Source organism: Haplochromis burtoni, unplaced genomic scaffold (genome assembly GCF_018398535.1).
Source record: "Haplochromis burtoni strain Fernald_Lab_line unplaced genomic scaffold, NCSU_Asbu1 Contig_253, whole genome shotgun sequence".
Taxonomy (NCBI): domain Eukaryota; kingdom Metazoa; phylum Chordata; class Actinopteri; order Cichliformes; family Cichlidae; genus Haplochromis; species Haplochromis burtoni.
In genome coordinates, this window is record NW_024582614.1 from 17,340 (window position 1) to 29,809 (window position 12,470).

A 12,470-nucleotide genomic window follows, 5' to 3' on the forward strand; every position below is an offset into this window, starting at 1 on the left:
CCAGTCGTCCTGTCCCTGCAGCTGAAAAACACACCCACAGCATGATGCTGCCACCAACATGCTTCACTGTTGGGACTGTACTGGGCAGGTGGTGAGCAGTGCCTGGTTTTCTCCACACATGCCACTTAGAATTAAGGCCAAAAAGTTCTCTTGGTCTCTTCAGACCAGAGAATCTTATTTCTCACCATCTTGGAGTCCTTCGGGTGTTTTGTTTGTTTGTTTTGTTTTTTTTTAGCAAACTCCATGAGGGCATTCATGTGTCTTGCACTGAGGAGAGGCAAAGAATGAACAATTTAAGTGGGTCTGAATACTTTCCATACCCACTGTACACTACCAGTCAAAAGTTTGGACACACCTTCTGATTTAATGGCGTTTCTTTATTTTCATGAACATTTACATTGTAGATTCTTCTGAAGGCATCAAAACTATGAACACGTATGGAATTATGTAATAAACAAAAAAGTGTGAAATAACTCAAAACATGTTTTATATTATAGATTCTTCAAAATAGCCACCTGTTCCTTTGATTACTACTTTGCGCACTCTTGGCATTCTCTCAATGAGCTTCATGAGGTCGTCACCTGAAATGTTTTTGCAACAGTCTTGAAGGAGTTCCCAGAGGTGCTGAGCACTTGTTGGTCTTTTTGTCTTCGCTCTGTGGTCCATCTCATCCCAAACAATCTCGACTGGGTTTCGGTCAGACGACTGTGCACTCCATCACTCTCCTTCTTGGTCAAATAGGCCTCTCACAGCCTGGAGGCGGGTTTGGGGTCATTGTCCTGTTGAAAAATAAATGATGGTCCAACTAAATGCAAACTGGATAGGATGGCATGTTGGTTTAGTGTGCCTTCAATTTTGAATAAATCCCCAACAGTGTCACCAGGAGAGCACCCCCACACCATCACACCACCTCCTCCATGATTCACAGTGGGAACTATACATGTAGAGACCATCCGTTCACCTTTTCTGCTTTGCACAAAGACGCGGCAGGTGGAAACAAAGATCTCTGATTTGGACTCATCAGACCAAAGCACAGATTTCCGCTGGTTTAATGTCCAATCCTTATGTTTCTTGGCCCAAACAAATCTCTTCTGATTGTTGCCTTTCCTTAGTTGTGGTTTTTAGCAGCTGTTTGACCATAAAGGCCTGATTCACGCAGTCTCCTCTGAACAGCTGATGTGGAGATGTGTCTGCTACTGGAACTCTGTGTGGCATTTATCTGGGCTCTGATCAGAGGTGCTGTTCACTTGCGATTTCTGAGGCTGGTGACTCGGATGAATTTATCCTCAGAAGCAGAGGTGACTCTCGGTCTTGCTTTCCTGGGGTGGTCCTCGTGTGAGCCAGTTTCCTCGTAGTGCTTGATGTTTTAGCAATATTCTGACTGACTGACCTTTAGTTCTTAAAGTAATGATGAACTGTCATTTCTCTTTACTTAGCTCATTGGTTCTTCCCCTAATATGAATTCTAACAGTTGTCAAATAGGGCTGTCAGCTGGGTACCAACCTTCTGCACAACACAACTGATGGTCCCAACAATAATTAAGAAGACAAGAAATTCCACAAATGAAAAATGACAAGTCACACCTGTGAAGTACAAACAGGTGAGCATCATGAAGCTCATTGAGAGAAGACCAAGGGTTTGTAACGCTGTTAACAAAGCAAAGGGTGGCTACTTTGAGGAATCTAAAATATAAGACATTATTTTTAGAGTTATTTATCATTTATTTCTTTGCTACATAATTCCATATATCTTGCTTCATATATTTGATGTCTTCAGTAAGTATCTACAATAATGAAAGTAGTAAAAATAAAGAAAAAACATTAAACGAGATTATGTGTACAAACTTTTGGTAGTTTTTTGGTGTATACTGTATATTATGTTTTGTATAAAGAGCAACACCCTGCAAGGTAACTGCAGCAGTTAAATATAATGAAGTGGAATAAATAGTAAAATATTACTCACTGAAAAATAAGTATTAAGTATACTAGCATACGGTGAAAGTGAAGTATAGTATAGTGTACTAGAGACAGTAATTTGATACTTTCCACTCTCCATGAATATGTGCTTCCACTTCAGTGTGGACACAAGGGGCATGCTCAGTCTTTATGTGATAGTCATATTGCCTTTGACCTTTGTTAAGTTTTTGTTATTAATTTAAAACCCCCTCAGTAACATATTTAAGATGAACATGATTCTCAAATCATCACAATCAACAGCACAGTTTGATCACTGATGTGAGCCGGTGACATGAACACATTTAATCAGGTAACTTATCCAAACAAAGGAGTCTGATGTCAGACACAACTGTTAACTCGCTACTCTGACTCACATCTGGATCCAGAAACCACCATACGTATATGTGCATCATATGACCTAGAGGGGATAACATTAAATGAGAACATTTAGTAATAACTCCAGAAAGCCTCAGAGGCTAATTGTACACAGTTCAGCAGAGATTAAAGGAATTGTCTGACTGTCAAAACAATTCATGTGTTCATCAGTGAACATTCCTCTTTTAAATTAAAAATGGTTGATTTTGCTAATATATTGTGTTCTGTTTCTTCTTCAATAATCACACAGATGGGCCTGAGCTCAATGAGCCACCAAATCCAGATGTGATCACAATCACGGAAGGAGACACTCTACACCTGAACTGCTCCTCTGTGGGAAACCCCAGCCCCTCATACACCTGGACACTCCCACTAAATAGCGCTCCTTCCTACAGTGGCAGCGTTCTCACTATTAAATCTGTTGGGTTTGAGCATGAAGGACAGCATATCTGCACTGCGAGCAACACTGTAGGGACTGTCACCAAGGAGTTTAACATTGATGTACAAGGTGAGTGTTGTCAGATACTTCCTGGAAAATGAGTCACTGAAGATCAATCACAATATTTTCCTCTAGAAATGATACAGCAGTTGAGAATAATCCAATCTTTAATCCAAGAATTAAATTCATTGTGATTGTTTTGGTGTTTTTAATTTGCCTCGTGTATATTATTCTTCTTTTCTTTTTTACAGTCAGCTCCATTCCATACATAATACGTGGAACCTTACTGGGAGTTCTGGTCCTTGTCGGTCTGTCACTGGGATGCTACTGTAAACGCAAGCAAAGGGGAAACTACAAACTCAGTAAAATTATTGTTATTGACAGCTGAAGAAATGACCTTTGTCTGTCTATCCTCTGTGAGCAAACTTCCTGTTTAGCACATATGCAAGGCAAGCTTTCACATTTCTGATCATTTCTGATCAACAGTTGATTTCTTTCTTTAAATGTTACAGATATTTATACAGCTGTTGATGAGCGTAGTCCCTCACTCTCTGTTTAGCCGAACTAAATTCATGGTTCTCTTCCAATTTTCTTAAACTCAATAGTAACACATCAGAGCTTCTGCTTGTAGGCACTAAACAACACTATCCAGAACTAATAGCTTTTCAATTACAATCAATAACTGGCCAGTCTCTGTTTCTCCATGTGTGAAAAGTTTGGGTGTCGTCCTCGATAGTACTCTTGTAACTCACACATCAATAACATTACTCGGTCTGCATATTTCCATTTGTGTAACATTAATCGTCTCCGTCCTTTTCCCACATGTCACTGCTGTTCTTGTTCATAGCCTGGTCACTTCCCGGATCAATTACTGCAACTCTCTTCTTTTTGGTCTTAGTCAAAAATCTCTCCATAAGCTTCAACGTGTCCCGAACTCTGCTGCTCGTATTATCACCGGGACCCCTTCTATGCACCACATCACCCCTGCTCTGCAGCAGCTTCATTGGCTTCCGCTCAAATACCGCATTAATTTCACGATACTTTTGTATACATTTAAGGCTATTCATCATCTCTCCCCTTCATACCTCTCTGATCTGGTTCAGATCACCATTCCTTCTCGGCTCCTCTCTCTGTCCCTTCCCCTCGGTTAGCCACCATGGGGCACAGGGCTTTCTCTGCTCCTTGACTTTGGAATTCCCTTCCTCCTGATATGATAAACATCACTTCCTTCTCGCTTTTTAAGTCTAGACTCAAAACTCACAATAGCCTATTCCACATAAGCTTTTCCATTCTGCTTTTTAAATTTACTCCACATTTTATCTTTATAACTTTGTAAACTGTTATGCTTGTTGTTGTTATTGCTTGTCTCTATTCTGCTGTGTACAGTGTCCCTGAGTGTTTTGAAAGGCGCTTTTAAAATAAAATGTATTTTTATTATTATTATTAGTCTCAAAGTAGGGCCATGGGGTCTGCAAAATAATTTACTATCAGTTAAATAAATTTCTTTGTTATATCACAAAAACATCTGGGTGTCATTTTGTCTACAAAACAACCACATGGTGTCCTCTTCACTCCCTCGTGATATCAGTGGGACAAAGGTCACTGTCAAAGATCACTGAGTGTGTGTAGGTGACCAGTATGTTTGGATATTTACTGGATATTTATTGCAATGTTATTATTCTTTGCATACTTCGGGCAACATCTTAACTGACTTATGTTCCTTGATCAAAACTCTTACATGATGTTAGCGATGTCTCTTTGTTGCATTTACAGTAGTTTGTTGTTGTTGTTCAGCTTAAGTACAGATTTCAGAGCTGTGGTTTAATTATTATTTCATGTTAGATCCTTGTTTTCTTATGTTTAAGCAACAGCTGCCACTGTGTAATTATCTAACAACCTGCATTCATAATGACATTTATTTATTCGTTACAGAAGCACACACACACACACACAGACTAACGAGCTATCATATCAATACTTTGTAACTGATGCCCCCTGGGCAATGTTTGTTTCTTCTTTTAAGAAACAAACATTATTGTCCTTCAAATTTGCTGCAACAGGGTCTTCAGATCAGCGGCGCCTCCAGGGTTTTTTCATTGGTGTGGCCATATTTCCATTTTTATTATGCTGTTGTCAAATATAGGTGACTTGAAAAATAGAGTTGATATCACTGATGAACGCATCATTCAATCAGAGCTCCCTGACCTGCTGTCCATCTACACCAAGCGGTGCAAGTCCAAAGCTAGGAAGATTATGATGGACCTCTCCCATCCCAACAATGGACTCTTCTCACTGTTGAGGTCTGGGAAGCGCTTCCGCTCCCTTAAGGCCAAAACAGAGAGAATGAGGAGGAGCTTCTTCCCCCAGGCTATTCGGGCGCCTGAACCAGGTGTAGGACTGGACTCTCCCACACACGTCACCACACGCACCACCACACATTTCCTATAATCCTATAATTCCTATAATTTATAATCCTTATCTTTATAATCTCTTCTGCTATTTGCACATTCTTTACTGTAAATTCCTAAGTTAATTTGTAAATTTTTGTAGTAAATTGTAAATATTGTAAAACTTTTCTTCTGTCATTTAATGGTCGGGCATTGTACAGCTACAAGCATTTCACCCCCATGTCATACTGTGTATGGTTGTGTGTGTGTGACAAATAAAATTTGAATTTGAAATTTGAATTTGAAAACAGATACAAACATACAGACTTTTAACTTCACACAAAGTGCTGTCACTGTTATGCTTGCAGTTTATTCACCCACAGTTTTTATTTAATTTTTTACTTTTTTTTTAGTTCAGCGAGAGAAGTGAATAATGTTTGAGTCTTGAACGAGTACGTTTAAGGATCCGTGTTTGTATTTGTTAAAGTCTTTGTTTGTCCCATTTCATCCTCAGCCTATCCAAGCGCACTTATCTGAACAAATCACTCAAATCCCTCCCTGTCATAGCCTCTGTCTGTCTGACTTCTGCAAGTGAATTTGCTGTAAAGCAAAGCACATCTGCAAGGGAAGATTCATTGTTTATACTCATCATTAGTTTCATCTCTGATTTAATGTTACATTTGTGCTCTGCCAGCTGTTGATGAGCAGTGGATTTCAAAGTGGGGTTCAAGATCCTAAAACCCAGTCTGCAAAATAATTTACTAACATTAATTTACTAAAAATGTCACTAATGTCACTGACAAATTAGTCTTTATTCAATGTTTTTAAACAAATAATTGCATCTAAGAGCACAAATGGTGTCAAGATTATAATAGATAAATATTCTCACCTGTGAGGGGGTCGCTGGGCCCAAAGGTTTGACTCTCTAGTGAGCTCCTCCTGAGGACCTTTAATAATGTAATACTTGTGTTTTACCACTAGAAGACGCTAGATAATAATCTGAGATACTGGAGGCATGTATGCACATTACATCTCAATTACCAAATTTCCAACACACTCCTAGCAAAAGTATACACATGTATGGCTATCATTAACACTAATTTGCCAACTGTCTGGCACACTTTCACATGTGAAAACTTTTTTAGATAATTAGTTCACTTTGCAATCAGCCTAAGCACTATAATACAGGTAAGCTGTGTGTGCGGAGTACAATGGAGGGAGCAGAAAGAGTGAGAAGTAGAGGAGGCCGAGGAAGAGGACGTGGAGGTGAAGAAGTAGGATGAAGAGGACGACAAGGACAAGGAGGAGCAAGAGGAAGACGAGGAGGGGGGAGAGGAAGATGAGGAGGGGGGAGAGGAAGGGTAGGAAGAGTAAGAAATAGAATTGCTGATGACATCAGAGCTACAATAGTGGACCATGTAATCAACCGTGGAATGACCCTGAGGGTAGCTGGCCAACGGGTCCAGCCTAACTCGAGCCGCTACACTGTAGCAAGTACCATAAGGACATCTTGAAATGAGAATCGGTTAGTACAGTCACTTCGCACAAAGATTTGTAGCACTGCCATATGCCAATGAGAAACACACCAATACCATTGATGTAAAAATACTGAAATTGTTACTTTACAGAATTGCTAGATGACCAGATGCTGGGGGCAGAGGAAGCATGTTCACTGCAGACCAAGTAACCCATATAGTCATTATGGCGATTGCAAATAATCCTATACTTGGAAATAAACACTTGTGTTTGTTTTGATGTGTTTGAATAAACACCAGTACTTGAAGTTTGGATCCCTCTATGCTTATGGATCTATGACAGAAGTATGAGCTCAAACTGACATAGCCTACCTTGTGCACAGAGAAAGCAAAAGCCAGATGTGTTTTGTATTCATACCATCAGTGTGCAGTTGGCGCATTGTGTGCTTAGTAGATGATGGCTTGTGTGTACTGTTTGATACGGAAACACCATTTTTACGAAGGTGTGAAGAGTTAATCTAGCTGTGTTTGCTTTTGCAAGAGAACTACAATGTTTTGATTATTGGGTGACAGGTTTTCTTATTTGTGTGAAGAGTTTTGCAAAATTAGCCAATAGTTACAAAAAATGTGCTTAAGCAATCAGAAAAAACTGTAATATGAAAAAGCTGATGATCTGCGTGAATCTGAACTTTTCAGTCAAGATCACAGTCAGAGCTACTATGGTAGTGACATAATTCTCCAGGCCTATTTCCTGTTATTTAAAGGTTGAGCTATTCCCATGTCAGACAATCATAACATGTAATGTAATAACAATGACCTTTCTTTTCTCACATAACACCACACACACACACATCAAACTTGGATTATTTATGTGAATATTACCTGATTAAGACATTTTCACAAAGTTATGTAGTTTATACGTATCTCACTTTGACCCTGAATATAAATAACTGTGAATAGAGGGTTATTAGTGGGGACGCTATTGTTAATTGCCCCTTGGAGATAAATAAAGTCTCTCTGACTCTGATTCAGTGAGAAAAGATGGACATGAGTTATTGCTGAAACAAACTTGAACTGAAACCATACAGCATCAGTATATTTTAATACTAGATTAGCCTAATGTGTTTGGACAGGCTGTAACCAGCACAAGCCTCACACACTTCTCACCTGACCAGCTGTCGTAAGAGGACAGTGTGCTACAGGCGAGGAGAGGGGAAAAGAAACAAAACAGAAAAATGGGAAACACTTCATATAATTGAATTCAGCAGATTAACTATAAGAATAAAAACATATAAAATAAATAGTATGAGTGTACACATAAAAACAAATAAGCTAATGAGGCCGAAGAAAGGCGTAAAAGCATGAAAACCCTGACAGCAGAGTGTAATTTGATGACAGGGCCTACCAGTTAGCTAAACTTTAGAATAAAGCAAACTAGAATCGATCCTGTCAAGCTGTTATTTCTGTTTTTTTTGTTTGTAGAAGCTTTCAGTGTCTGTAAGAGGTATCAGTCATCACTCAGAGAGCTGTGACTTCTTTATATTCTCATAGGAGTACTGGCAGTATGACTAGCTGCCAGTTCTTTTAATCAAAGTCATAGTGTTAAAATTAGACGTACTGAGAAAAAAAAGTCCCGTCAGGATGCAAACGTAATCCACTCCTCAGTGAAACTCATCGATCCACTGTTGCTTCATTTTTTCCACTTCTGTCAACTTTGCAGAACTGAAAACTCAGTTTTAGCTAATCTGACGCAGGCCTGTTACAGGTCAAAGCTGAAGTATATAGATGTACTGTTAAGTGGAATCTGAATGTAGAAATATGCATTTATGTTTTAGCATTTTCATTTCCAAACAATCAACGAAGTCCTGGTGAAATTTAAAGGCTGCTCAGTTTTGCCTCCAGCGTGTGTGTTTTCTCCCCTCTGTGTGTTTGTGTGCATGTTTCTTATTTAAAAGTTTCAGGAGGACAGGTTAAGAGGAGGCAGACGGGTAAAACTGCAAAATGCAAATCTTCATGTCAGAGCTTGACTCAGATATGTGGAAGCAGTCAGATAATCAAAACAAACCAGAAGAGGAACAGGCAGAGGGCGAAGTCCAGAAATGACTTGGCTCTGTCCAAAACTAGACATCTTTAAGGTTTTTAAGCTACTTTAAAGCATTTTTTCTCTGTTGGCAATTTGTAACCTCATGAATGAACATCAGAGATTAGCTCGAGTTATAAGGTGAACCTTTCACTGAGCCTGAATAAAAATCAGTGGAAAAGCTAGAAAGAAAAACATAGGCATTTTTCTTCTTCTTCTGGTCACTGGAGGCTGACAAACGAACTAGTGAAGCTAAGCTAACTAAAGTATGACTCCGACCATTCCCACGGTTTTTGCCACCTTTACTTTCATTTCTTCTTTACCAACGGGAAACTGAAACAATGAATGCTCTGATTTGATTCATTATACTGTTTAATGTGTTGTGAATTTAAACAGAAACACGTATATGTAAAAAAAACCCAAAAAACAACCACACATCCATGTGGCAAATCAAACTTTAAAAGCAGTTATACAAACTCACAAACACACAGAAAAATATTAACAAGATGAAGCACAAACCTCCGCTAATGCAGCTCAGTCTCTGAGCAGTGTTTACTTTTAGGGAATAGTATTGTATTTTATACACATACACTATGTAGGAGCAGGTAATGGACAAGGTATTGATTTGTAAATAACTGGATGTGAACAACTTCAGCCTATTATATAATATTATGCTACAGTATATTTCTAACTAACAAGTCATTGTCTTTCTCATTTTTAAAGATGTAACAAACTTTGGATTCAACTTGATGTAAAATATAAATCAGGTTTGATATCATTTGTGACATGATATTTGATTGTAAACTATAATGTCATATTTAAGATCTCCACTATCATTTTATAAATGTTGCCAATATTAACAAAGGCACTAAATTTTAACCACAGTTTTAAAGATAAAAGACATTTTATGAAAGTTTAACCTTATTTGACCTCAAAGAAGCCGTCAGAGGTCCAAAGGAATTGTCAGGGCCTGGATCTGTGACCCAGTGTTTTGAGTTTATTTTGTATTTTTGTTTTTCTTTTGTTAGATTGCATCAATGTTAAGTTCTTGTGTTATTTAGTTAGGGTTTATTGAGTGATTTATTCTAGTGTATGTTTTTATCCATGTCTCCGTATTCATGAGTCTTTCCTGTCTTCGATGTAAGTCTGTCTTAGTTATGCTTTCGTCTCCCTTATCTGTACCCGTGTGTCTCTCCCTGTGTTCTCAAGCTTGTGTTGTCATGTCCACGTTTCATTATGTTTCACAAACACTGTGTAGGAGCAGGACCGGAGTGGACTGCAGACAAATTTCCATGACTCCACTCCACAAGATTTCATATTTTTTTTCAAAATGTTCTTTTTACCAACAGAATAACATCCAATGCTACCAAAAACATAACTTCCTTGTCTGAGGTATTTACTGAAAAAGCCCTGTAACATTACAGACTTTCAGTGACTCTACTTCAAACTATGGTTATCTGATAACCACAGTTTAATAGATCTGGAGAAAGGAGATGTTGGGCAGATGTTACACTCCTTAATTCTGTGGGTATAGTATTCTAGGAATGTGCTCAGTAAGATTCAGGATTCAAGAAGTTTATTGTCATATACACCACAAAACACAAGTGGCCGTGCAGAGCAATGAAATTCTTACTTTGCGAGTTCCCTTCACTCAACTAAATAAACAACTAACTAAAATAAGGAATAAACTTAACTAAAGTAAGAGAAATGTATTTTAAAGCCAGTTTAATTATTTTTCCCAGTTTAATTAGCCCCAGTTCACACAATAATGACGTGAATTTGAGTTTTTAATCTCATGTTTTCAGATCCTGCTTATGGATTCTTTCTACTGATGTAGATGTGATCCAACTTGTCTGGTAGTTTATGTGAGACTGAGGCTGATTCTGTTGTTATAATTCTGATTCTTGTGATTCTTCCATCATTTAAACACTTTGAGTTAATTATTCAATTATCCAATATTATCCAGTAGCAATATTTACTGATTAAAATCTCACATTCATTCATTGATTCTAAAAATCTAATAATAATCCAGTGTCTCTGATATGTGGATTATGAACTGCATCTATTTAGCTGTTCCCTCGCTCACCCACATTTCAGTTACTACACATTACAAAAACACAAGACTGAATTCACATCCCTAAAATCTGTGATCGCACTGAGAATACCACCGTATGCCTTTACACTACAAATGGCACCAGCATGTCTGGCACTGTCCCAGCACAGAGAAGCAGAGAGATAAGGTCTAACCAGAAAGCTCACAGAGTCCAGTTTAACTTTATCTGGAAGTTTTGTCTGAAGCTCCAGTCAAACAGAATATAAACTCCTTCACCATTAGATGTTTAACACTCCTCGTTCTCTCTTCCCTTCACTGCCCTGATTGGTCTCTTTGAGGCTTTCCAAGTCTTCATGCACAGAAGCACCTCCCCTGTCACTTTAGTCCCGAAAAACCTTTGACTTCCTGACTCACTAACAAACTTACATCATCCTGCTTGATTTTCCTACTTGTAACATTTTGAATAACCATTGGTTGCTGGAAAGCTGCGCTCACAGTCACAGGAAGTCCAGACTGGAATGTGTCAAGTGTCCTCAGATCATGAGGTGATGACAGCAGTGGTCGCTTTTAAGTATATAGTTGATCTCATTTGACATTTAAATCCAGTATTTAGTTATGTTGGAAGTGATTAATGAAAAGTTAAAGTGCTTTAGTTTCTTTGTATTCAGATCATTTCTTAGTGTTTGCTTGTTTTTCCTTTTGACCTCTGTTTGTTAGGTCACTTTTTGCCACTTCAGTTTTGTTTGTAGGTTTTGTTGAAGCTGTTGGTTTGTTGTGTTTTGCTGTTTTTATTCAGCCTGAGTTTACTTCCATTAATGGCTCAGAACTATGATTTTCTTTTTCTAAAACTATTTTTGATTCTTTTTTGATGATCAAATAAAATCCACGTGTTTCACAACCATCTAACCAATGTTCAGTTCATGTCCACTCTATTTAAATAACGCATTTTACATACAATAGCAAACATCATGAAGATAAATCTAAAATGAAGCTAAGTAACTGGAATCTGGGATGGCAGCCTTACAACAGCAAACTCCAGCATTAGCCAGCATTTTCTGCATTGAGAGCTTCTGTGTTACTACTTTAAGTTCATTTGTCTACTTCTAGTTAAAAAAATTTTGCTTGAGTAACATATTACATGCCTTAGTGTCTGTAGCACAAACATTTTACAGATTCATATCAGTGCTTTTACTTGGATTAATATTAAAAAAGATGTTTGGTGTGAATAACAAATTGTAGCTCATACTATACCAACAGCATGACTTGAAAACTTTTTATAAATGACTAACACCTTCAGAATTTCCTCATTTAATGTTGCCATGGTTTCAGTGGTTGGCTCACAACCAACATTTTTGTATCTGCCTCAAAAAATGAAAACCAAAGCATTAAAATGAGTCCAAAAAGCAAAGGGAGGCAAGATTTTAGTAAACACAGAAGCATGTTGGGAATGTAAACTGTCTTTACACTCCTTAAGGCTCAGCACGATTACCAGTGACCCCCGAGTCAAAAGCCTTTTCACTAACACTTGTTCGTTTTTACTGTTACATATAAAAATATTATAGGAGCTATAAAGAGAATAGTATACTTTAGACAATGTCACTGATATTGTGATTTTTTTAATTGGAGAATGGATAAATGCATTTGTTTGATCTAGTCTGTGTGACAAATCAGTTCGTTTGGGGAGATTTAAACTTCACAACACTGTG

At 38.0% G+C, this 12,470-nt stretch overlaps 1 protein-coding gene across 1 annotated transcript in view; it reads left to right on the plus strand.

Moving 5' to 3' along the window:
* LOC102300653 (hemicentin-2-like) overlaps nt 1–3,157 on the plus strand; it is an 8,439-nt gene extending 5,282 nt beyond the window's left edge. Inside the window, exons 4-5 of the mRNA XM_005938490.2 lie at nt 2,581–2,838; nt 3,021–3,157. Coding sequence (XP_005938552.1) covers nt 2,581–2,838; nt 3,021–3,157 — 395 coding nt within the window. The remainder of the gene's footprint in view (nt 1–2,580; nt 2,839–3,020) is intronic.
* Nucleotides 3,158–12,470: the final 9,313 nt, after the last annotated feature.